Genomic DNA, 27,108 nt, shown 5'->3' on the forward strand with positions numbered 1-27,108 from the left:
CTATGGACCTCACCATAATCAACTCTGCGGGCATGCCTGAGCCTGATCCTGATGGAGGTAGTAGTCATTTTCTTTCATCCTTTGATAAGACTTTTCAGGTGTGGGTAAGATGAGATGAAACTGAATTTATCTGCACCCAAACAAAGCTTTTGATACTAAACCTCATAGGAAGTTACCAGCCAGATTTGAAGGGGTGCTAAATCATGAGGTGCATAAGGAGTACCGAGCCAGGGGAGACTATAGTGCGTTGTGTTGCAAGGTGAGTTATCTGATTGGAGGGAGGTTATCAGTGGTGTTCCTCAAGAATTGGTTCCACAGCCTATCCTGTTTAACATTTTTGTAAGACACCTTGGTACATGCATTATGAGTGTCCTCATGAAATTTGTGGTTGACACTAACCTGCAGGGGTGGTTGTGGTGGGAATTGCAAGTGTGGAAGAGAACGCAATTATTATATAGAAAGATTTAGGTAATCTTATGGAATGGAGCCTGAGGTCATGCACTGAGGAACCAAGAGCAATGACTTCAGCTATAAGATGGAGTGCATAGACTGGAGACAACTAAGGAAGAGGGACCTGGGCATACTGGTTGATCATAGGAAGATCAAGAGCTGCCAGTGCAACATAGCTGTCAGAAAGGTCAACATAATCCTAGGGAATATTAAGTTGTGGATATACAATAAAGACAAGGTGGTATTAGTGAATTGAATAAAGCATTGGTAGGACCTCTCTAGAATGTTGTGTGCACTTCTAGTTACTACGGTTAAAAAAGATGAAGTTAAATTGGAACCCCCCCCCACAAAATGGTTAAAGGATAGGAGACATATTCTTATGAATGACTATTAAAGAAGCTTTGTTTATTTCATTTAACAAAATAGAGATTGAGGGGCAATAGAATCACTCTTTTCAAGTAAATTTGTTGAGTTAATATTAGGGAAGATAAAGTGCTTCGCTGGAACACGGTCATGTAGCTACAAACTGGCTACAGATAAATTTAGATTGGAAATGAAAAGATTTCTAACTGTCAGAAGAGCAAGTGTGGATTGATCTTCCATGTGAAGGGCCAGGAGCCTACATCTCTTTAAGATTAAACTGGGTAAGTTTAATGTAATGGGTGATAGGATAGGACAGGGAGTCCTGGCCCACCAATCAATTTGTATGGTGTGGAGCCATGGTATTAACAGTCCCTGGGCTGGGACATAAAGGTAGCTCTTGTAGTGTGAAAGGCATATGGAAATCCTGTGTCTCACGGGTTTTGCAGTTTACCAGTTGGGGGCAGGGAGGAATTTTTTCCCCCCTTATGAATGCTATCATTTACTGGGTTTTGTTTTGTTTTTTTCTCCTGCATTTGTCTGGGGCATTGGGATACTGGCCACATCTAAGACTGTGGATTTTTGACTGAGAAGTGCTGATGCTCTTGCCAGTGCTTAGAAAACCTTCACTTCATCTAGAGGACCTTGCACTTCATCTCAAGGTCTTACCGACTGCCAGATTGGGAGTTAGGCAGGAATTCTTCCCCTAGATCAGACTGATATGGAGGACCGTGGGGATATTTTGCATTCCTCTAGCATGTGATGTGACACTTTCCCTGGTACTGTCTGAGCATATTTTAACTAGCTACTTCCCTGTTGTTGAGTGCTGGGGCATTGACAGTGCTCTCCTCATCTCCCGTGTGTTTTCATAAGGCATTTTATGGCAGGGTTGGTCAGCATGTGGCTCAGGTGCCACAACTGGCATAGATGATCTCAGTGCATGGTGCACAGCAGATCAGGGAGGGGACTGGCTGCACAGTGGCAGATAGGGCAGGCAGGGAGCAAAGCAGAGCACAGATGGTGCAAGGGAAGGGGACTGGAGAGGTAATTGGGGAGGATGGGAAGTGAATTTGTGCCATGCCTGCTGTAAAAGGTTGCCCTCCCCCCGTCGTTATAGGATGGTCTTGGTGTTTGGGATACTGCTCAAAGACCTTGTGTGTAGGAGTGTGAAGTGGCAATTGTGGGGTTTCTGTTGGTTAAGAATTGTGTGTGAATGCAGGGGACTGGTCTGATCTTGGATGCCCCTTGCAGTCATTTGTTGCTATCTCTTGGCAGCAATTGTTTCCAATCCTCTTGAAACTAATCCATAGAGCTGTGACTGCAGGGCATCAGAGTCACCTGCTGTGGTGCCACTTACAGCAGGGCAAAGCCTCTACTAAAGGAGCATGTTCCTCTGCATTCAGGAGGGGTCAAACCTGGCACCGTTGGAAAGGATTTTCAAGGTTCTCATGACATTGTTAATTAGGGTAATTAAAGAGATGCCCTTGGTACTGGTCTACTTTGCTGGAGATGTCACTTAAAGCAGTTTTCTTTGCAGATTGGAAGCTCAGAGTCTGTTGGGGCTCAGCTGCTCTGTCAAGGAAAGGGAAGGTACAGTGACTGCCTGACCAGGCTTCCTGGGCTCTTCCCTGCCTGATATTTCCTATGCTCTTGTATGTAAAAGTCTGGCCCAGCTATTAGGGCTTTGTGGAGCTTTGGGTGGTGATTCGATTCAGAGGAGATTTGGCCTGATTTAGCGGCTGAATCTTCGAATCCAAACTGAATTGAATCAGGGGACCAATTTAAAGGTCCAAATCGATTCAAAGTTCTCCCAATCTTTGGCAAAGATTGGGAGAGCTTTGATGATTTGGGCAGTCCCTGGTGGCTGCAGCAGGGAGCTGCAGCCACTCTGAGCTGGTAAGTACTAGGGGAGTAGGGGCTGGGGGAGGGGACCACGGGGGGGACCCCTGCCAGCCCCCCCCAACCCCCACCTGCTCCCCCAGCCCTCCCATGGTTGCCCCTGCTCGCCCCAGCTCTGTACGTTAAAAAAATGCCCCGGTGCTCACCGGGTGTTGCCGGCCGGGGGATGATCCCTGCTGCCCCCCACTGCCCCACGCTGCATGGGGGCCTCCCTACGAGCCCCCTTGCGCCTCCCTCCTCCCCCCCCGCTTCCCCGGCTCCCTCCATGGCTGCTCCACCTGCCAGGGCTTCTGCCCTTTAAGAAAAAAAAGTGGAGAAAAGCCCCGGGATTCACCGCTCCTGGTGCAGCCTTGGGGCTTCCAGGCTGAGCCCCCCAAGTGGTGCAGGGCACCCGCGGTGAGGCCTGGGGTCCCCCTGCTGAGCCAGGCCTTTTTTTTCCCCAAGGGCTGGGAGCTGGGGCAGGGGATGGGCCTGGCCTGGCGGATTCGGAGATTCAGTTGCTGCCGAATCTCCGAATCAGATTAGGCCAAATTGAATCAGGACAGTGATTCGAATCACCAAATTGAATCACTGTCCCCTGACCTGGCTGAATCCAAAGCAAATACTAGTTGCTTTGCACAGGCCTACCAGCTATTTTGGTCTTGTGAATGTCAAGGGAACATAGCAGGGCTAGAAATAGAAACTTTCTGTCTCAGCAGGGCCAGAGTAGTTCAGGCAAGTGCAATACGTGCTTTGTCATTCTGTCTTACCACCTGTTTACAGCATAGATCTTTTCTACTCTTCCGGGGAGCAAGAGGCAATGCGGACTTGCTGTTCAGGGACTCTCTCTGCTGACATGCTTGCCTGCAGGGTATTTCCATTGATGGGGATGCTTTTTGTGGGGCAGAGTTGCTGCTGTGGTGGACACCCAGCCAAGGCTGGAATGAGCAAAACCTATTTCAATTTGGATGTAAACTATGCACAAGTCACTGAGCTTTAGAACATCCTGATTTTCTGTAATGCAGAGGCAGAGCTGATCATTTATGAGAAGTCAAGAGAATAGTGACAGAATCTTGACATTTTTCCACAAGTTGTTAGGAACAGTATTAATTTCTGGATTATTTTAGTTTGCATCTTGTAGAATCTCTGTAACAGGGGGCAGTATATTTGCTGTGTGGATATTGGTTCAGTATATTTGCTGTATTGATTCTGGCTGTGGCAGAGTTGTCATGTGATTAGAGTCGAGACTTGGGTATGAGGATTCTTCAGTTTTACTCGTAGCCCAGTGAGCAACTCGCTGCATCTCAGCAACTCGCTGTGTGTGGTTGTAGGCACATCAGTTAAGTGTTCTGTCTTATTGTACCCTATCCAGACAATGGGACTATAGTACTCGTATTACAGCATCGCACAGCTGCTGTGAGGTTTATGTACATATGTGCCTGCACATGTGTGGGGAGGTATTTACCTACTCTTGTGTGACCTCTCTCAGCATTCAGGTTCCTATATTCTTTCCAGTATGCACATGAAAGTAACAAATAAATCTCAAAGCATAGTATTTAAAGAAAAGATTTTATTCATGATAGAAGAGATGCATTCCCTTTTCTTCAGCTGTCCAATCTTTATGTTAACTATATTTGTAGGCATAGGCCAAAAGATGGAAATCTTCAGCGGAGGCTAGGGACTGGACACAATGATCAAATATGCTTTTCCTACCTCTTGTGCTTGCAGGATTTAATTCTCAGTGGGGGATGTACAAGATTTTAAACTGATACTGCCCTGGAGAGGAAGTGAGGCTGCAAGATGGAAATAGTCCGGGTACATTACATTCTTAGCTACAGATTTTAAAGCTGTGCAGCTGGTGCAATTTGTTGGTTGCAGACTTTAGTGGTATAGTAAGTCTCAGTGTCATTATCATTAGTAGAATCTTAGTGATGCTGATGGAAAGGCTGTTTTATAATTACTGTTTTGTGGAAGGACATGATCCTTATGAAATGCCTCTTGGCTCCACCTTTGGATTATTTTTATGCTTCAGGGTTCAATAAACTAAAGAAAAGAATTACAGTAATGACAACATCTGTGATGTCCAATGCTCTTAATTATAGGATCAATTAAAGAGCAACTCTTGCTTCATTCAAAACTGTTCAAAGCATCCCATCCCCAAATTGCATATACTGTGGCATGTAGTGTGTGCATTTATAAGGCAGAAAAATTACAAGAAAACTCTATTTGTGTGTGTGTGTGTATAAACCCCAGGCGTATGCCTGCACATCTTTCACATTGTTATCAAAGCTTCTTTTCAGGCTTAAATAATAGGCCCTGGGCATGCTTAAGAAGTGATTAACCAGTTAATGACATCTTAAGTTGTTCCCTGGTCACACGTTAATGCAATTAATGGTATGATAAAACAGTGAATAAGCTAGAAAGTTATTATACAGAAAAACATGTAACAACTTTGTGGTTGGCTTTTATCAGTCCATTAATTGAATGTGTGACCAGGCTGTTAGAGAGTTAAATATTAGCAGAGAAAAAGAAGCAAATACTAAGAGGCAGAAGTGGGAAAAACAGATTTTGGAATAGTATTGTAGGATGATGGGACCACCTCCGGTGGTCATCTAATTCAAGCCCCTGCTTAGGACAGGGTTATCCCTGACTAAACCATCCCATACGAGTGTTTGTCTAAGCTTTTCCTAAAACTGCCCCACTGCAAGGCATGTTGCCTTAAAACACCATGAACAGTCTAATCTGCCCTAGGCAAAGCAGGGGATGAGGACATTGTAATTGAATTAATTATATAAAGCAGGGGTGTCCAGCTCATAAAACCTCAGGGGGCACTCCAGGCAAGCCATGGACTTCACACTGTGTGGATGTTTTTCCCAGCTGCTCTGTGCATCCATGTGGGCAACCCCCACTGCTGCACTGCCTACCCCTCCACTACTGTCCCTCATGGGTGTCATTCCTACTGCAGCATGTCCTCATTGACATCTCCCTCCCTACTGCTGCCCGGTGGAGGTGTGATCTTCTCCCTGTCCCTTTGAACTGCCCAGGCTCATTCTCTGCTCCCTCTGCTGTGCTGCACTGCCCTGTCCTGTGAGGCAAGGGCAGGAAGAAGGAGGGGGAGCCCAGGGACTCTAGCCAATGTTGCAGCCAGAGCAGTGGGGGAACAGTGGCCAGGTGAGAGCCCAGGGCCTGCAATTTAACCTCTCACAGGCCACCTGCAGACCATGGGGTGCCAGTTGGATAGTGCTGGTATAAAGTACCAATAAAATGGAGAGAGACAGGGGCTGTTCCAGGTGTTAGGAGTAGCAGAGAAGAATCTTGTGGTAACAGTGGGGAAAATTGTGTGGACGGACACAGAGGAAGAAGGCTTGAAATGAAATGAAGGGTGGAAGCAATTTTATTTTAATATGGAAAGTGGCATAGCTCAATATCTCCTGCCTTGCTCATGCTCCTTAGTCCTCAGCTACAGTCGCACACTTCCGTTTGTAACCTTATTCTTTTAATTATTCATATACGTGGTAATGGGTCCAAGGTGTAAAGTTCTGATCTCAGGCCAAAATTCTCAGGTGCTCCAGCTCAGATTTGTGGGTTAGCTCAGCTCACTATAGTTTCCTACGCAGAAGAGTGTGGCAAACCTCCTTCCATGTGCTGTGTGATCTTCTGTGTCTTGAAGGGGAGTTAGGATCTTAGTTTTTTAAAGGTTTTATCTGCAAGATGTACAGGGGCACAATCACAAAGGCTAAGTACAGATGGTCAAAAAAAAATCCGAGGGCTGAAGCTGAACCAATTCTGTCTTCGCAGGTTAATCTAAGATATGTATATTGAACCAATAAGTAAGTAAATAGACATTCACTTTTGATTCTGGAAATGCTGCCACATGCCAGCAGTGACCCAGGCCAGAAACTGGGGTGTTACTTGGCCAAGGCTACCCTGCCCACCTTGCAAGGGGGAGCTTTCTGTGGAGTTGCAAAGCATCCTGGGATGCTGGCAGACTGTGAGTTAACTTGAATCTGGAGGGCATCTGGAACAGAAGTTCAATAAACCGATTTAACCTAAATCAGTTAAGTCTGATGCTACATCCATCCAGGTTTATCTTAAACCTGTTTCAGCCATTTTGAAAGTACTTTATGCGCACTGAAGTTCTGTTGTGTTACAAATTTGAACTGGTTTCTGATCATTTGTACCATTCTATGTGTAATTTCTGTCCCTAGCCAAAGACTGGGAGTGAAGATAAATGTATCAATGTGGAAGGATCAAAGTCTAAGTCAGCTCCAGAAAGACTCTTTTTTTTTTTTCAAGAGATATTAGAAACTCCCTGACTGATGGGCAGGGACCTAGGTTTTCCATTTATTGTGGAAAAATGCAGAAAAACACAGACTTTATCCTTTATAAGAGAAAAACACAGGCAGGCTGGCAGAGTTCCAGCCTGCAAAGAGATGCTTGGGGCTGGGAGGGAGTGCGATGCAGGGAGCAGGGGGTGCCATGTGCATATGTGTGCACACACGTGCACATGGCAGCCAGGCAGTGGTGCAGAGCAGCTCCTGCACCTCCCTCCAGGTAAGTTGGGAGGAACAAGGAGGGGGGGCACAGGCCACATGTAGGGGGACAGGGGATGCACATGGTGGGGGGCAGTGGGTCAGGAGTGAGGCGCACCAGCAGGATTGGGGGGGTTGTGGGTTGAGAGTGAAGGACACTGGCAGGGCCAGGGGGCTGTGGTTTCAAAGTGAGGGGCACTGGCAGGGCTTGGGGGCTATGAGTTTGGAGTAAAGGGGACCAGCATGGCCAGGGGACTGTGGGTCAGGAGTGAGGGAACTGACAAGGCTGGGGAGCCTGTGGGTTGGGAGTGAAGGGCACTGGCAGGGCCAGGGGGCTCTGGGTCAGGAGTGAGGGGTACAGGCATGGGCAGAGGCAGGGCAATGACATATCAAGGCTGCTCAGCACCACAAAGCGGCAGGGTGGGGGCAGCCACATCCACAGCCTGACCTGGATCCTGGTGAGCAAAGGGGGTGGGGGGCGCTGTGATTTTTCCATGATAAAAAACCCAAAATTGAATGCCAAAATATATAGGTATTTAGAATTTATTTTATTATAGTGATTGAGGCACTGTTAAGCTTCCAGATTGCTTTAAAATTATAAATATAGCAATAAAACATTGTGTTCAGCTAGTACCTGTATATCTGTATCTAGATATGTATATTGTGGCATTTCATTTTAATTATAGAAATTGTGGAGTTTGGGGTTTTAATCAGAAAATTTGGGGTTTTATCAGAGAATTTGTGATTTTTAAATGGAGAAAACCAGGATCCCTGCTGATGAGATATGACAACTTAGATAAATCAGTCTCCCTGCGTCTGTCTTTTTCCCTTCCATGACATGTGGGGAGAACAGCTACTTTTTGAAGTACAAATAGCCTGTCAAGGAGATTGTAGCATTGAATTAAGGATGACAAAACCCTCTGAATTTCCTGGATGCTACAGAAATGCAAGTGTGGTTGTTATTACATCTTTGTTTTTATAGGATACTGATAACTTGAGCAGTTTTCTAAGATCCGGGATGAGTTTTTGAAGGTGAAGGAAGCAATCAGAGCCACTTACGGCTGTTTCATATTGTCGTTTCTAAATGTCAGAGTACTTGTCATCTCGTACTCTGAGTTGGATGATTTAAGCAGCATCCCTTGTAGTTGGTGCTGGGCCAACTCTCTGCCTCGTAAAAGTCTGCAGTGGTAGTGCAGCACAGAGCACTTACCTCACAGCTATGCGGGTAGCAGCTCTTGGCTGGAAAGCTGATACTGCTAAAACCTCTTTGCAAGATAAGTGAAATGTGATTATGAGTGCAGCTGGAACTTCATCTTGCATTGTGTCCCAGAATTTTGGCTTTTTCTACAGTGCACTGAATGCCATCTCATTTTAACCATTTCGCTGCTGCCATTACAATGTGCTTGCATTTGCAGCAGCTTTCTGGAGAATCTTCACTGACAAGAGTATAACGTTGTTGGCAACAGTTGAGCTGAAACTGGAATGCAAAGGGACTAACTGACCAGGGATCCTGCTTTTCTCTGTTAAAAGTACCCCCAATTTTTGGATTAAAAAAGTAACATTTTCCCATGATTAAACTGAAACAGCACGATTAAATATCTCTCTCTATATATATTTGTGGCATTTCATTTTAAACATGGGAAAATGTGGATTTTGGGTTACATCTTTTAACCTGAAAATGGGGGATTTTTTTTTATCAGAGAAAACCAGGTTCCCTGCTGATCGAAGCAGTGGTTAGCTGTGCTAACCATCTCCGCTCCACGTCATTTACCCTAGGGGGAACCTGCTTGCTTTACAAAGATTCAGCATGAAATAATTGATATAAGGGTCTTTTCTCCTTTAAACATAAAATAAAACTTAGTCATTGGACTCAAAAAAGAATGTCCTTTTTATAGCACAAGGTACATGTTTGACACAGCACAAAAAACTGGCACAAAAGCATTTTTTCCTAAATATTGAAGCTCTTTATATACAGATTGTGAGGGAGCCATCATAGTTCCACCTATATATGTATGAACTCTGGTGTATTTTACGGGAGTAAAAAAATATAGTACAAAAATGAATGCAATCTTATAAAACAGTTTGTTGCCAGAAATGCTGGTTTTGTACACAAATGTAAGCAATGGCCAAAAATACCCTGAAAAAAACAGGGTCACCAAGGTTGTCATTGTTGTCTCTGTACTGCACATCATGGCCACACAGAGCTCATGCAGTCGTGGGGCTAGAACATTTAGCCTTCATCTCCAGACTCAGAAGCCTGCTACTGATCAAGTTAAAAGAGACTCTTCTCTGTAAGTAGCATAGCACTCTAGCAATTGTGATGCTGTCCAATAGGTGTACAAATATGGCCAGCTCACTACAGCACATTTAGGACAGCTCCCAAACTTCTGCAAAAACTGTAGTGTTTGTCTAGGAGCTCCTTTGCCAGACAGCTTCCTCTGCAGCATCTAGATTCTAGAACAATGCTAGGAGAGACATTAGCTTAACACAGGCATCCTATCCTCATGCATGGTTCTCAACAAGAGGGGTTTGGCTGGCCTCATAGGCAGCAGCATGCATGCTAAATTGCTTGTGCTTCATTCCAGCCCAGTGTACCAGTAGAACATCCTCCAGAGTATTTATCACCTGGACGTTTTTTGCTAGCAGGAAGTCTTGTACCACCGTTTTCCCCACTCCTTGATGTATTATGGATCTTGGACAGGCTTTACTCCTCGGTAAATAACTAAGTAAATGCTTTTGAATAAGACTGCCTTTCATCAAATATTGATGCAAGGGAAATTTCAACATACAATCTTAAGGAAGAAAGGAAATAAAATGATCCCAACAATAATTGAATAGAAGCTGTCCTCACGCAGAGTTGCATTTCACCTTCAAAGTTCCATTTATATAAGCAAAATGCTTTTATCCCATTGCTTTGTTTCCAGTTCATTTCTGTCCGCTATGAGTTTTTCTTGTAGAATCAATAAGCCCCTTGCATAGATATGTATTTTTATGAAGTCACCACAGAGCTGCAATATTGATATAAAAAGCTGGTCTCCATAAGTACCTTCCCTACTGTTTTCTGATGCAGCCTCTCTAGGGCTTTTCCGGGGAGGGGGGTGGAACTTGTTTAGCACAGCTATTAGCACATGGAATACACAAGTCAATACCCACAATAGGGAACTAGGGAGAAAGCTTTTTCTCATCAATTGAAGGTCACAAACCTTTTGACTATCTCTGTCACACATCCAAGATTGACAACTCTTTGAACGTAATCTCATCTCTCATTTCATTCCTCCCTTAGATTCAGTTGCTACTGCCTTGAAGATAGCCAAGGAAAGATTCTTATTGACTTCAGTGGGTTTTAGAGCAAGTCCTGTGTCTTTCACAGGATCAAATCTTATGAAGGCTGAGTGATTCTGCAAAAGTGAAAGGTTCTCAGCACCTCACAGAATCTGGCCTTTCCTTTTCACCACACAGGCGTAAAGCAACTCTTTTTGTGTGGCCTACCTTTTTACTACTAAATGGACATGTCTACACATGCATTTACTGTGTGTTAAGATACTGTGCAGCAAGCAATTTTTAGATTGGCATCTACACATGGAGGTGTTACAGCACAGTAACACTGTGCGTGCACTGACTTGGGAGTAAAGTTATTCCCAAGTCAGTCCACATAAACAGGGTTACTGCTCAGTAAAGTGTCTACATGTGCCTTACTGCGCAGTAACTACTCAGGAGTAAATTTTCTACCTGCATCATACAGGCAGCAAATTTACTCCCAACTCGGCATAAGTCGCTATAGTTACTGCACAGTATGGGCACAAATGTGTAGATGTGTTCCCACACTGCAGTAATTTTCAGTTACAGCACAGTAATGGTGCACATGTAAGTGCGCCCACGGCCCTCTATAAGAAAAGTGACCGACTTAAATGCCATAAAGATTTTTCTCTTTACTTTTGATGGTAAATGGCACAGAGTCTATTATTAGCAGAACTGAAGAAAGATATTTATATAGTTAAGGCACTGAATTGGACTTGAAAGTTTAAAGTCTAGTTCTCAACTCTGCCACAGACTTCTCATGTGACATGGAACAAGCTGTTTAATCTTCTGTGCCGCAGTCCCCCATCTGCAACACTGGTGCTTGACGCGCTCAGATACTACCATCGGATGAGAGCCCTGGAACATCCTGCAAATAAAAAGATAAAATTTCACAGGATGTTTTCTGGACTTTACTTCATCCAGATCACATTTGGAACTAAGCCCAACATTAGCTAAAACACTATCGACTGATTCTGAGGTATAGACCATGATCCTCCAAAAAAGGACTGATAAACTCTGACCTTGTGTCTCAGGGATTGCTCTTATGGTCTCAGATTAGCCAATCAACACAAATTTATAGTAGGAATCTATTAAAAAGTGCTAATGAGTGATGGCTATTCTGTCCAAACTTAGAGGCCCAATAGTCAGAAAATCCCCAATTGCCTTAAAAGATGCCTGTTGCAAATTAATTTGGACTGTGGATACTAAGATCTAACATGTGGAGAGAAAGTAAAATTCTCATGTTTAGAAGTTAATATTGCCTACCAATATCCTTTATCTTAGTAGGGGCAGGAAAAACATTTATACCCATTTAAAAATGTTCCTCAGGGCAATCACTACATGTCCAACTGATGTCCAGTAAATGTTCTTTATGTCTGAGCTACCCTGTGGTAAGTGGAAGCTACACTAATTTAGCAGCTATTTCATTCAGGGGTACATTGCCCCAGTTTAGCTTCTAGTTACTGTAGGGTAGCAGAGGCAAAATGGTTACAACAGAACAGGTAACACATGTTCGTAAGTAAGATGTCCTTCTCTCCAACTTTTAATTCAGTAAAATTGTTGCGGCTGTCCATAGGCTCAGCTGGACAGTCAGCGCTCAATCAAGCCTCCATTTTAGACAAGGGTGTGGGGGAGTGTCTTTCCAGAGTCTTACATGGATATATGATAAATCCTCTCTTCCTTCACAGAGCAACAGAAGAATAGGTCTTCTTGTGACCTAGTATCCTGTAACCACTGTATAAATGCAGCTGCTTACTTGCTCTAGCATTTCTAAACTGACTGGTCAGGTATTACAAAATTACTGTAATTGGAGTTGGAAGTGTTGACATTCTACAATAGTTAAAGGAAGTACATTAGATTAAAAGCTGTCCTCGAAAATGTTTCTCAACTGATTTTATTTTTATTATCTGTACTTAATTTGATTCTTGGCAGGGGCATCTACATGTGAAATTAATGTGGCTGAATAAACTGCTCCTGGGCACCACATTTACACGAGCCCAGGACCGGACCATGTTCAGCTGGGGCAGAGCAGTCCTGGCTGGCAGGGGGGCCCCAGAGGTCAGCCTGCCAGCCTGGGTCTGTTCTGACCTGGCTCAACACGCTGTGGAGGGGCTGGCTGGGGCACAAGTGTGCCCCAGCCAGCCCTGTAAGTGTTTACGTGTGCATTGCAGCAGAGTAAATAACCACATAGTAGGTTCGTACTTGTATCTAGCTGTACTAATCTACAGCAGAGTTAATGAGTTTACTCTGTCCTAATAGCACTGCACATGTAGACAGTGATGTTTTACTGAGGAGCTAATTAGTTAGCTCCGTAGTAAACATCTCATGTAGATGCACCTGGCATGTCCGTTAGGCATGTGCGAAGCGGCTAATGTTCGCTTTGGATTCATATTTGGCTGATTCAGGGAATAGTGATTCCATTTGGTGATTCGAATCACTGTCCGAAATTGATTTGGCCAAATCTGATTTGGAGATTTGGCTGCTGCCGAATCTCTAAATTGGACAGGCCCCATTCCCTGCCTGCTCTCTAGCCCCCTCAATGGCTGTTTCCCCACCCCCTGGCCCCAGCCTCCCGGCCCTTTAAAATAATAAACCCAGCATTCACTGGCTGTTGCCAGGTGGGGGGAGGCAATCCCCACTGCCTGCCACTGCCCCACGCTGCATGGGGGGCTCAGTCATGAGACCCCCCCCATCTCTCACCTGCTCTCCCAGTCCCAGCTTCTGGCTCTTTTTTTTTTTTTAAAGTCCTGCACTCACCCACTCCTGCCAGGCAACAGGGCAATCTCTGCTGCCCCACACTGCCCCACGCTATGTGGGGGGCTCTGCCGCAAGCTCCTAGAAGCCCCGATGGTTGCTGCAGCAGCTGGTGAGCAATGGCCTTTTTTTAAAGAACTGGAGCTGGGCTGGGAGGGGCAGCCATGGAGGGGCTGTGGGAGCAGGCAGGGAAAGGGACCTGGCAGGGGTCCCTCTCATGGCCCCCTCCCCCTTCCTCCAGTCCCCCGTCCCCCACCCCCTGCTTACCAGCATGGAGTCTGGGTCCAGCTCCCTGTGGTGGTCAGTGGGGACTGCTGAATCTCCAAAGCTCTCTGAATCTTTTCCAAATCGATTCAGAGAGCTTCAAATCAAGTCAGACCTTTTTACTGGTCTCCTGATTCGATTTGGATTTGGAGAGTCGGCCTCTGAACTGGGCCGAATCTCCTCTGAATCGAATCAGCACCCAAAACTTTGCACAATCCTAATGTCCATGGAATCCCTAGGGTGAGGCCCTGGCCTTGTGAATGCTAGTGAATGGTCTGAGAGAGGTAGTTAGCCATGTTAGTCTGAAGTCATGCAGAAGGCAGGGTAGATTTGCACCTTACAAACTAACTAAATCAGAGATGCATAGAATGAACTTTTGTAAGGTGTGGACTTACTTCATCACTGGGTGATTTGCCATTCACTTCCACAGGACTAAGATTTCACCCCTCATAGGAAATTGCTGGATAGTGGTTTTGGTTTTAAAATAGAAACACTGAAACCTTCTGAATAGCTGACATGCCACCTAATGCTAATTTCTGTAACTTTCTGAACACTTGAATTTAATAGAGCAGTGAAAGACTTGGCAGCAGGGCCCTGTCTTTATACAGTTAGATTGATCTGTTCTATATTTTCCAAACAGTTGAATATTACATTTTCCATACAGTTGATATTAAATTTAAATCTTTGAGTCAAATCATAAAACATAATGAAAGAGACAAACAGGTGGCGAGCACCCTGCTGGTTTTTAATTAGGAACTGATGGGGAGATTTTAGATGGAGTAATTATCTCTCTCCCTTTTTTTTGGTATGTTCTGATGCAATATTTGGTCACTGTGACAAGGATCGTCTAACCTGCATCATACCTTTGATCTTCTAAGTGTCTTGGTTTGTCACTCCCTCTGGAGACCCTGACCCACGATGTAGAGTTCAGGGTGAGAAGAGGATCTGCTGGAGTCCTTGATCTCAGAGAAACATGAGCTGTTCCAAGAATCACCTGCCTTTCTAGTACTCTCCCCCATGCTGCAGACAGAAAAGATGCTTAAGATAAGAGGCTAATCAATCAAGACCTTTTTTAAATTCTCTAGCCCCCTCAATGGCTATTCCCCTCCCCGCCCGGCAAGTTAACCCATTATGAGGAAGGGCATGATGGTGCTTCAGTATGGCAGCTGCCTGTTGGCTAGCCCCATGGTGGAGCACCCTCATGCCCCAGCCAGCCCCTCTGCAGCACATTGAGCCTTGTCAGAGCAGCCTCGGGCTGGCAGGCTAACCCCGGGGCCCTCTGCCAGCCAGGGCTACTCCGACCTGGCTCAACATGCTGCGGTCCCAGGCACAAGTTCAAACGACGTGCCTGGGAGCAATACTTTAGTGTGATATGTGCCGGAGTTTACTGTTACACATTAATAGCATGTGAAGATTCATCCAGTCTCAATCAGAAGGAACATCAAGTGTGGACATATCCTTAAGCTACTGCTCTAACCATTAGACTACCCTTCCCCTAGTGCCAGATCAAGAGATTTAGCCAAACACAGAGATGTAGGACCTCTCCTGAAGATCTAATCCAGATCCAGACTTCCCCAGGTCTGGAAAGGCTCAAGTTTTGCTTTAGGCCTGTGTCACTGATTCCAAGCCTCATGCTTCTCCTTAACTGAATGAAATCTGAGTAACATTTTAAGTTTCCTTCTATCCCAGCTCTACCCCTGGTGAAGGGACTTAACCTGAGAGCTGTGCTATGAAGCAAACAGCATTTTTTTTTTTACTAAATACACACAAATCTTATTATAGATTAATAGGATTTGCACAAAGAGAGAATCCATCCAAGTTCTCCTTTGCAAACATGTTGTTAGCGTTGATGGTTATCCAATGGCCAGGCTAATACAGAGCAAGAATCTTCGTGCTCAAAGCCAGCCCAGATGGCACCAGTTATGGGGTGAAAACTGGCACAATAAAACAAGGGTCTTAGTACTGATAGTAACAACAGCTGTGCAAAGTTCTTGTAGCAAGTCTGGGATAGTGAGCTATTTAAAATCTTTTATCTTGATTTCCTGCAAATGATGAAATGGGATGTCGTTTATACACTTAAAAAGGGGCCATTTTCTTGCTTTCTAGTGGACCATGCAGAGTGCAGGACTGGCAGAGGTGCATATTTACAGGGCCCAAAAGTGTTGGTTGGCAGAATGGGCTGGAAGGTCATTCTCTTCCTGGTCTAGTTGCAGGAGACTAGGTTGGCCAATGAAGTGGTGAGTCTTCACACGTCTAACCCCAGAGTCCCATCAGGTGGTTGGTGTGTATTTGTACCTGGGGTCATGACTGATCTCTTGCCTCAAGCAGTTTGTTTCCCAGTAGGAGGAAAAACGGAAGAAAAGAGTCCCAGAATTCATGGAGATCTCAGAAACAAAGTACATCAGTAGTTTGTCCAGCTTCTTTGTGCCAGTTATTTCATTAGAGAGATCCTACTGTAAACGTTTATCTACCTCCTGTGAAAATATCAGGCCTGATCCAGATTGGTCCTGTAAGCAACCTCAGTTGGACTCAGGTCAAATTTCAGCATCTAAGTTCCAAAAAGAAATTCAGAGCCGTCTTACTCCAGTACCTACAAACCACTGAAGTGCCTAAAATCATTTGGTGCCTACTTTGGGATTTCCAGGATCCATCTGAACAGCTACCATGCTTAAGCCCTGCTGTTAACCAGATTAGAGTTGAACTGGTATGTGAATCACCAGAGGGACCCAAAAATTGGGAGGTCCCCAAGCACACCTAATTCACCCTATCTGAACTAAGTTCAGTACAAAGTGCAGCAGTTACAGTCTCATTCATTCCCCTAACACCTTTTGTGTAGTAGTTTAGTGATGGGAGCAGGAGACCTGGTTCTAGGTCTTCATTAGCCTAAAGGGATTCCAAGCCACTTTGCCCACTTACAGGAGACCAAACCATCAACTTACAGGACAATTTAGGATGCTGCATTCTTCCCTGCTGCTGCTGAAACTAGGCCATCTGGCAGAAAAGTGAAATGTATAAACAGTCACGGGACCACAACTCAGATCTTTCCCCTCCCAAGGGAACGCCTTTGGCCCTGGCCTATGCTCTGTCTGGCTTATGCTTTCTCTCTCTGGCCCCGGGACTCTTGTATTCTTGTCTCAGTTTCAGCAGGAAGGCTTGAGGGTGCCTCCACCCAGACCATTCCATAGCCTTTTGGTTAGGGCATGCTCTTGGGAAGTGGGAGATGCAGGTTTTAATCCCCTCAGGCCAGAGAGAGCCACTTCCTAGGCAAGTGCTTTAATAACTAGGCTAGTTTGCAGCAGGGTGGGCAGCAAGGAGTTAAGCATCCACTTTCAGAGGAGGCATGAGATGGCCTGGATCTTGAGTGAATGGAGATGTCTAATATGTAGCCTGAGTCAGGCCTCTAAATTCTGGAGAGAGGCAGAAGTTCAGACACACCTCTATGCTTAGTGTTTAGCTCTAGGGACAGATGATCTCTTGAATCATCTCTTGGAATGTGGCCCTGCCCATCCAGACTGTCCTCCTGGAGCTAGCTGTCAATATTTAGGCACTGCTATGCCTAAATTGAGGTGCCAAGCTGATCAAGCTGGACTCAGCCTGCTGTGTACACACGGAAATGTCTAACTCAACAATTATCTTAGGAGCCTGTATAACTCCTGAGAAATAATTAGTTTCCTAAGATAAGCATGTTCAGCATCTTGGAATAGAGGGTGGTATACTGGAGAAGGGAGAGTTCCTAGTTATTGAGGCTTAGTGGTTCAGGCCCTTTGCTTCCAGTGTCTCTCTTTCCCTTTGGCAGGTAAATGCTATTCTTCCTATCTGCATTCACAATGCTCCCTGCTTCCTGCTCTTCCTACAGTTTCCTGACCCTCCTCATGGATTAATGCATAGGAAGAAGCTGGAAGGCGCTGACAAGTGCCCAGGGTAGGTCCTGCCAGGCTGGCAGTCTAAGAAAAGGTAGGAGTAATTCAGCATGTTGAGGGAGGTCCACATGTGATGCTCACCAGGGAGAGTGTGGCCAGGAGTTTGCTAAGCTTGGTAAGAAAGGAGGGAGATAGGAAGGTCTTGGGCATGGTAAAGAGAGGAATAATGAGGAGAAGACTGGTCCTCACATGGGCCTGTAGTGTGCAATTCAGATCTAGATCTGAACTTAATTGGAGCCTGAAGACATTGGGATCCATGGGCTACTTCTTGACATTATAAGGGTTAAGCATTTTAAAATTTTGCTTCTGCCAACTGAATGAGGAGAGAAGCTGATGAAGCCTTGTATGGCTACTGCATTTGGAAGTAATGAATCAGAGCCCAGGGGGTTGTGTACAGTTCTGTTAATTAAAACTGCTGCTTGAGCTATGAGTCACTAGCCATGCAGCAGCATGCCTGTGCTCTGAAACCATTTCATTTCAGTGTCCTAGAAGATGCAGTGCTGGTTCTATAGGCAGTGACGTTGGGAACGTCAAGGCTTTTTGTAATATTCAGTGTGCAGATTGCTCAAACATCACACATCTGCTTGTCACCGTGCATGTCCTTAGGGCCCAGATAGGTATATTATAAAATTCAAAGCAGTGTCTATAAGGCGTAGGCTGAGTAGTTAATTTTAAACCTAAGAAAAAGGCAAGTTTGCTTTGCATATTAAATCAATGTAAGCTGTAAATAGTGGATCCAAATTCACTCCCACTTAAACTGATATAAATCTTCAGTAATTCAATAGAATTGCTCTGGGATTACACTGGTGGAAATGTAAAGCTGAGTTTGACTCAATGTGTGTTTCTTTTTTCTGAAGTGACTTGGGAACCTGTGTATTTGTGACTCAAAGAGATATATCAGTATTTCATGACAAGAGCAATTGTATTTATAGTTTTTTTCAGTGTCCTTTTCATATTATCATTTGTGTTGTGACTGAGTACAACAGACAGATAATATTCATCACTGAAGAAGAAATTAACTAGCAATTTAGAATAGCCTATTTTAAAAATTAATCTATAAAACTGGCAATGCATTTTTTGGCTCAAGGCTTGACATACAGCCCTCCTGGAAACATTTATTTCAGCCAGCAGACACTGTATTAGATGATGCCAATTTTACACTGTACATAAAAAATGTGTTGTTTAGGAGCTAAAACTTACTCTGAACATCACAAAGTATAGCACAATAAAACAGCCCAGCATGCAAAACCATTAGTAACCACTGAAGGCTTTGTCATTATTTTGTATAGGTAACCAGCACTAGACATACACGGTTATTTGCAATACTCAAGAGAGAAGTTGGGTCCTTTTGTTTACTAGGACATGTCTGGACATTGGATTTATGTGCTAAGTTCATTCCTGTACTGAAGATACATTTTGTATATATATGTGTGTGTTCATACACATAGGCATACGCACATATACACTAAAAGCGGGGGGTTTTTTGGCTGAGGGTAGATCTTGCAAACTCCTATTCACATGTGTGGTCCAACTGACTTTAGCAGAGCTACAGATATGAATATAAATGCTGCATGCATGAGAAAGGGATGCATGATCAGGCTTGTAATCCTCTTGTGTAGCTTAAAACTTAATGGACTTAAATGTATTAAGATCATGAAAAGCTAAAATAAAAACATTTTGCACTTCCATGACATTTGATGATCTTAGTCTAATTTACAAACATAGCTGAATTACATTTCCCAGCTTGTCTTGTAATTTTAAGTGGTGGATATGTTAAGGTCAGCTTTTTCAAAAGTGATCACTGATTATGGAGGACTCAACTTGAATAAAGGGGTGGAGGCACAATTTTTCAGAACAACCACATCTGTAAGTCTATGGCACCTGCAGAAACTTTGTAGCTTCTATGAGCAAGCTCTAAGTGTGCACCCATCAACTGAGTCACCCAAAACCAGTAACTGGCTTTGAAAATGTAGGCCCAAATGATGAGCTGAGATTTTCAAGTGCCAGTTTTATGAATAAAGCTTTGTAACTGAGGAGATAGATGCCTGCAAATCACCTATGCATCGTTCCTGTTTAGTGGTTTAAAATATTTAAACACAGAATTCAGTTCAAAGATTGGTTCAGGGACTTATAGCAAGATAACCTTTTGCCTCCAGGTTGCTCATTTCAAACCAACCCAAGTCATTAGCAGTGTATAACTGTTACTGTTGAAGGGCTGTTTCATGCATTACACGAACTGAACGCATGTATCTAAAGTCAAGTGTTCTGCCCTACAAAATTTGTCTCTAACTGGTAGTCTGGTTAGCTGTCTCAGTTGACTGCCAAGGCTTCAATGAATTCTGTAGACTGAACTACAGCCTGGGAGGTGAATTATTCAAGTCTTGGTTAAGGTAAGAGTGGTCAAAGTGGGTGTGGTACTACTATTCTGCACATAATTGGGTACTTCTCAGAGATCTTTGGACTGGACTAAATTCTTGCCAAAACCAGAAAGCATACAGATCATGAAACAACCCATAAATCTGGACTGAAAGCAGGATGTTTCTCACCTGGGCTGGTTAAGTGCAGGTTCACTGCTGGCTGTGGCTGGAGCTGGAAGCCTCAGCTGAAACCCTGGTCTGCGGTCAGAGAAGCTTCTCTTTACAAAAGGCTGAGGGTAGACGGTGCTTGCAGCCAGCCTTCTGGACTGATCCCCCCAGGGTCTGAGCAGAACACTGTTTTTCGGGGCAAAACCTGAAACTTCAGTTTTGCCTGTGATCTTGGCAGTGGGTTTGCTAGGTGGAGATGGAGGTTTGGCTTCAAATAAAGAAGAGGTGGCTGGGCAAAATATTGAATGTACATTACTGGCAACCTTTGAAGAAGGAGGCGGTTGTTCATCACCAGAATCTGAAGGGATTTTTAGTCCTTTGTATGACCAAGATGGAGAAGTTGGTGGGGATGGGGTGGCACAGAATGGAGGTGAACTTGCTTCTCTGCGGTTGGTTGGAGGGCTTGACATCTTGCGCTGAGTTGGTGGGCTTTGTTTGCGTCCCACTGGAGGGCTAGACAGTTTTCGCTGAGTTGGTGGAGAAGACATCTTCTTTTGTGTTGGAGGGCTTGATACTTTTGGGCTGGTTGGAGGACTAGGTTGCCTGTGTGTAGGAGAACAATTTGGCTGCACAGGGCTAAAAACCTGCACAACATGTCTGGGATGTACAGGTGGACTTGAGAGCCGTTTCTCAGTGGGTGGAGAAGAAGGCGGTGTTTGTGTGGGAGAGGCTCTTCTAAGGAGAACTGCGCTTTTCTCATTTCTCCTGAGGGAATCAGGAGAACTTTGCTTTGGGTTTTGCTCGGAAGCTAAATTTATACCAGACTCTTTCCTTTCTGATGGGTTTTCCTTTCTGTTTTGTTTTGATAATCCACTGGGATATGGAAGAGGTATTATTTTATGAGTTTGCTTATACAAATCTGCAGCCTCTTTCATTTCCTGCTCTCTCTGAGATGCTAACGTATTTTCTTGGCTGTACAGATTGGAAGGATTCTGTTCCGATGCATATTTTTCAAATTTTGGGTCCACTCCAGTGTTCCGTAAAACTTTATTAATAAAAACATTGGGCCTGTTGATATTTTTACTTGGTAGTAAATCAAAAGAATATAGGGAGGCTTTCATCTTTGGAGAAATTTGTGCTCTCTTAGCCATGTGGATTTCTGTTTTGGCAGGCTTTTTAGTTTCTTCTGAAGAGTTTTCTTCCATTCTTATACTTTCTTCAGACACAGATAAGTCGAACGAATTGTCCATTAATATTTCAGGAGGTGGTGGGGGCAGATTCTCAAAATCTACATCATAGTCTCCATTTGTGTCACTTGTGCTTAATTCTGAAGCAGATGGAGGTGGAAGATCTGCTGAAGAGTTACACTGGGTTGCATTTGTGCTTGGAAGGTTTGCGTCTCCAATTGGTGAGACACGATGCTTGTGACTTAAAGGTGATAACCCTCTCTGAAAGGGAAGGGTGGGAGGCATTACTGGAAGTCCATATTTTTTGATGCACTTTATTGGTCCTAAGGGTCTTAAATTAATAGGTTTCACAAGGCCTTCAGCAGGACTAAAGGTCTCAATAAGCTTTTTGACGGATTTACGAGGGGTACAACTGCCACTGCTCAATGTTTGTATTTCAGGAGATTCATTGTCTTTCCCATTTAATGAATCTTGAGTGAACACAGCAGCGTTTAAAGGTGTTCTACTGCTCCTCTGATCCGGCTCACTGGCAGGATTTTGCTCAGCCCTATATAACGGGACCTTATCCTGATTAGGCAAAACGCTGAAGTTTTTTGAGAGGCATGCCTTTAATTTGTTGATAGAAGACCTAAGAGTAGCAGGCTCAGCATCTTGCACATAAACCACTGCTCTTGGTTTTAGGGACTCCCACTTTCCATCAGTATCTTTGCTCTCATTAAGTGCATAAAATATTTCCAGTCTTTTGCTGAGCTCCTTTTGAGTCCTTTGGAGTTCTAAAAGGGTTGGGTCCTCTGCCTGGCTTCTGAGAGACTCCTCTGATCTAGACCTTCTTTGTTTAACTGCAAATCTCCGACTGCCACTTGCTGTACTAGGCCTTGCTGTTACTGCTGCTTTTCCATCTTCTACCCACCCCATCGGTTCAGATCCAGCTGGAACAAACTTGATCTTTTCACTGATTGCATCTTTCATCTTCAATATTATCTCTTCCTTCTCTGGATTCTCAATCCTTTTAGTGGCTGTTCTCCATGCAGTATCAGTTACTGCTGGTGAAGACATTTGTCTTTTAAGTAGAGCATCCTTACCCATTTCTGATAAACTTACATTGTCATCCTCCTCCTCCCCCAGAGTGCTCTCTTCATCTTCAGAAGGATAATCTACTGACTCACAGTTTTTTAAATGTTCACTTTCCTGGGTGGAATCAGACAGGAAGGAGTTTAGGGAATGGCTTTTGATCAGGCTTGAACATTGGGGGCTGATGGAAAGATCTTCTCTTGCTGACTCCAGGCACAGAATTCCTTTTTTGCTGTCCACAGATGGGTAAAATACTGCTTTACAATGCCTTTCAAGTGCATAGTCCTGAGATCTGGTTGTGACTAATGCTGATGTGCCATCCCCCATATATTTTTCTGGTGGTCTGATGTGCTTTTGGGATGAATGATCACAAACACAAGCCTTGCAGCTTCCTTCCTTTCCAAGCTTATCCCGGGAATTGAATCCTTTGACAGATTCATTGTCTGCACCAATACCACTGTCTTCAGAATACAGAGTCCTATCATTGCCATGGGATTCAGAGGGTCCCACTGCAGAGGCTTCAAGCAATTTTATGGTCTTTAGTAAGCGTTCATCAAAACCTTGCTTTGCCTTCAGTTTTAATTCCAAATTGCTGATTGCAGACTGTAAGTAGCTGCATGTCTCTTGCAAGGCATCCGAGGTTAGGGAAGTCACTGTTCCATTTACCACCTGCATTTTGTTGACTGTATACTGTAGTAACTGCTGCAAAAGATCTGGATGCTCCTTTGGATCATCTTTTCCAGCTGGCCACAGTAGATTCCCACCAACCTCTTTGAGGAGTTCTTCCCCATCATTGGCAATTTCTTCCAAGAGCTGGTTGATTTCATTAAAGCGTAGCACTAGAAAGCTCACCATCTGCTGTAAGTGCAGCTGAGTTTGGGTAGCTTGATTGGCCATACATAGGATAGCTTCATACTTGGAAAGGTTGGGATTTAGGAAGGCATAAGCATTCTGATGGGCTTTAACAAGCAACTCTGGGAAATCCACCTTTTCCTCAGTCTCGCACAGAGGTGGCGTGGACTTTTCTTTGGTTTTGCAGTGACGACCCTGCTTTGCCTGTTTGTGGCTTTTTTGTTTCTTTGCTTTCTTAGGCATTTGCTTTGAGTTGCTTTCATTCTTGTCATCCAAAGTGCACGCAGTTGTTTCTGATTCACAGGAGCTTTGCTTTTTGATCTGTGTGTCCCTAGCTACATTTTTTTGAGACTCGGCCATTTTGGACAGGGCTGTTTCAGCCTCTGTTCTCTTGATTTTCTTGTCGTCTTTGAGGATCTTGTGATATGAATGATCCTCAGATGACAAATGGAAGTTAGCATTTTTGTCCCTTTCCAGTACTTTTTCCTGATTTTCCTTCAGACCATCTTTCGTCTGACTCCCACTCTGGGAGCTCTCATCAGTATTATAATAAGATGAATTTTTGACCAGCAATGGAATTGAGAACTCTTTGTCCCCAGAATCAACAGGCAGGACACCTTTAGGATTATTTAGAGTCCTTCCTCCAATTTTTGCAATATGATTAACAATCTCACTGCGGGAGGGCGTGCAACCCATCCTGTCACCTTGTGTGTCAGTCTTTTCTGTCAATAGCTGGATGATCAAATAAAGAATAAGAGACAATAAAACTTACGGCTTCATCCCGTACTGGAATCTGGCATTTTTTCTCATAAGGGCTTCATCGGCAATTCTTCCAGTTTGTAGAAAGTCCTTTTTTATATCAAAATCAGCTTTTCCTACTTCCCAGGATCCTGTCACAAGGAAAGTACACACCATCCCATTGTATTTTGTTTCCTTTTAAATATTCCTTTTCTATTGCAGAAAAGCAATGTGAAAGCTTGTCTGAATTTAGAGCTAATGGATTAAGAGGACTTGTGTATTTTGCTTCTGTCTTGACAGATGTCAACTACAAATAAGATTTTAAGCTCATTAGGGTAAGAAGGCTTCAGCCAGTCAGCACCCATGTTGCATCTGTAATGGAGAACTTTCCTGCAGTACTGACTTCCAAGGCAAATTACTGACTTCCAAAGGGTTTGAGCCCTTTTTTTCCTCTTTCCTCCTTTGCAAAACACCCTACAATTTGAAATTTGACACCCAAAGGAAAAGCCTGTTTTTGATAACTTGTTGGAGATACCATTTTAACAGAGGAAGAAAAAAAATGCCTGTGAGCAGCCCTTTGCCAGAAGCAAGGGTGACCCTGATAAAATACAGATCAAACAGAAGGTATAAGACATAGAATCAGAGAGGTTAGAGATGCCTATTAAGTCTCCTTCCCCAGGGACTCTCAGCAGTGTTTCACTTGCAACCCACAAACTATTTCCTTTTTTTTCCTTCTGTAACCTCTGAACCAGACAGCTTCTTTTCTTCCACGATCTTTCTCAGGATCCATTTTACTATTTTAGCTAGGTCTGGAGCCTAAATACTTCACAACGCAATAATACAATATTTCAAAGTGAATTTGGTATATGCAGTATGGCCAAAAATGGCACCTACATTCAGTACACATCTGTCTGTCTGTCTATCTATCTATCTATCTAATAATGTTATACAATCTAATTTACAGCAAAAGCTCTGTTATCTGGCACCCACAGGGAATGGGGGGTGCTGGATAACCAAATATGCTGGTTACCTGAGAGGTGTCTTTGCCTGGTTGGGCAAAGAGGCCCCTCCTGCTGGGTTCAGTGCGTCCATATCTCAGATTAACCGTGCTGCCTCTTCTGCCATTCCCCTGGCATCAGTGTGCCGGGGGACAGGGAGGGGGTTCTGCACAGGCTGCTTTGCCCTGGACCGTGGCCTGAACTGGGACTTGGCGAAACCAGAAGCCCCACTTCTTGTTTTGGTTTTGCCACGTTGACCAGGATGCCAGTTAATAGACCATGCCAGTTAATGCAGTGCCGGGTAACGCGGCTTTTACTGTATATAATTATATTATGCAATAAATATATTTGCATTCAAAATATAGACAGTATTATTATTATTATGCAACATACTGTACATGCATTAATTCATATTACACAGTGTTCAATGTTCATAAAACACCTAACTTGCAATATATAATTCATGCTCTGACATGCTAGCAGAATGTAGTCTACTTCAAGCATCCCAAAATTATGAATCAGGTTCTAAAAATCATGAGATTGGCTTTAAAATTATGACATTTTAAAAAACTCTTTTAATTTACCTTCTTCTTTGAGCTTTAGGAGGGAAGTGTTCAATATTTCTTTTGCAATCATAAAAGGTTTTAAAACTTATTTTTAATGAAATCTTATATTTTCTCATAACTGCATGACTCTAGGAACATAAACAAATCTCTGAAATCACAAAACTGGGTTTGAGAGAGAAGGCCCACTTCTGCAGGATAGTTGAGAACTACTGATCAGATAGATTCTCAGGCCAAAGCAGGATTTTTCTTCCATTGCTGATTGATCTTTTAAAAAGAGATTAAGAATTAGAACACTGTAATAAATAGAAAGCTGAAAGTGGTGGCTACTCAGTTATGGCCTCTTGCTGTTGAATCAAGTTTTGTCCTGTCTTTGAATCTGCCCTCTCCCAAGCAGTTCAGTTCTAACTGGTCAGGCTGGTAAGTCAAAGACATTCATACAAGGTGCATCACTCCCTTGTTTACAGTTTACTATAGAAACTGTAGTGCCTTAACCTCAGTAGCCCAACAGGCTGTTATGTTTGGTTTGATTTTGAATAAAGTACATGGTTTTTAAAAATAAATATTTCTCAAGGGTGGTTTGCGAAAAAAAATTTAGAAAGAAAACTGTCCTTAAACCAAAGTTTCTCAATTTATTATGAAGGCTAGGCTAAATGCACTGAGCTGTATTATGTTCTACCTTCTAAATACAGGCAGCAGGCAGGGTAGAGTTGCACCTTACAGACTAATTTGGAGATGCATAAGCTTTTGTAAGCAACAGCTCACTTCATCAGATGCTGTGAGTTGGCACCCAGAGAACAGGCATTCAAAAAGAAAGAGTTATTTAAATATAAAGCCAAGGAAGAGGGGAGGAAAGGAGAGAAGAAATGGTGAGAGAGGCAAAGATGGGTTGAATTAAAAAACAAAGCAGTAAACTATGCGGACGTTGGGGTCTTAAAAGCTACCGTAGGCAATGGGAATTAATATAAGAATTTATATAGTCTCTGTTGAGACTACACTTAACACAATCCAGTCTGTGGATGATTTCTTTTCCACAATTTTTGCATTTAGTTGGCTTTTAAGGCTGTACTGTTTGAGAACAGATACTCTGAGGTCAGTGATGAAATGCTGACGGAGAGTAAAGTGTTCTGCTACAGTTTTTTGTGTTTCTGGATTTGGTGTCATGCTGGTGTCCATTCATTCTTTCATGTATGGATTTCCCTGTCAGTCCAGTGCAGACAGTAGAGGAGCACTGTAAGCAGGTGATGGTTATATAGAGAAGCAAAAACCTTAGCTATTATAATCTACTCTGTTTGGTCTGATGATGATGTGCTCTGTGTTGATGAGGGGACACAGCTGGCATCTTCTAAATACAGTTATCCTAAAGAAAACAGACATCTCTCAGTATTGTAAAGGTTGGGAAAGGTACCTTCCACCACTTTTAATTATTATGTGGCTTTATGCTGAATTAGCAGTCATCTCTTTGTAACAGCATGACCTCTAACAATTTTGATGTAGAATTCTGGTTTCCTAAAAATCTCTTTTCAAGTTGCCAAGTGTATGTGGTGTTCTCAGAACATAGCAAATTTAGCTGATATAATTAATTTCTCGCTACTAGACTCTACTAGCAGAAAACCAATGGCCTTGTCTGTACAAAAGAAGCAGTAGCTCCAGGCACCAGAAGGCTTGGGTGCAGGCACAGAAAGACAAGCTAGGAGCAGCCTCCTGGCATATTTCTGG

General features: G+C 43.6%; 1 protein-coding gene across 1 annotated transcript; it reads right to left on the reverse strand.

The window, feature by feature from the left end:
* Nucleotides 1–14,425: 14,425 nt before the first annotated feature.
* On the reverse strand, nucleotides 14,426–23,786 carry PCARE (photoreceptor cilium actin regulator). The gene is made up of 2 exons (XM_090031523.1): nucleotides 20,002–23,786; nucleotides 14,426–14,555 (listed from the first exon to the last, which is right to left on the reverse strand). The coding sequence occupies exons 1-2, from the start codon at nucleotides 23,784–23,786 to the stop codon at nucleotides 14,426–14,428; spliced, it is 3,915 nt and encodes a 1,304-aa protein (XP_089887649.1).
* Between the last annotated feature and the right edge of the window lie 3,322 nt (nucleotides 23,787–27,108).

The sequence above is a fragment of the Crocodylus siamensis genome, chromosome 1 (assembly GCF_052110815.1).
Source record: "Crocodylus siamensis isolate JL-2025a chromosome 1, ASM5211081v1, whole genome shotgun sequence".
NCBI lineage: Eukaryota > Metazoa > Chordata > Crocodylia > Crocodylidae > Crocodylus > Crocodylus siamensis.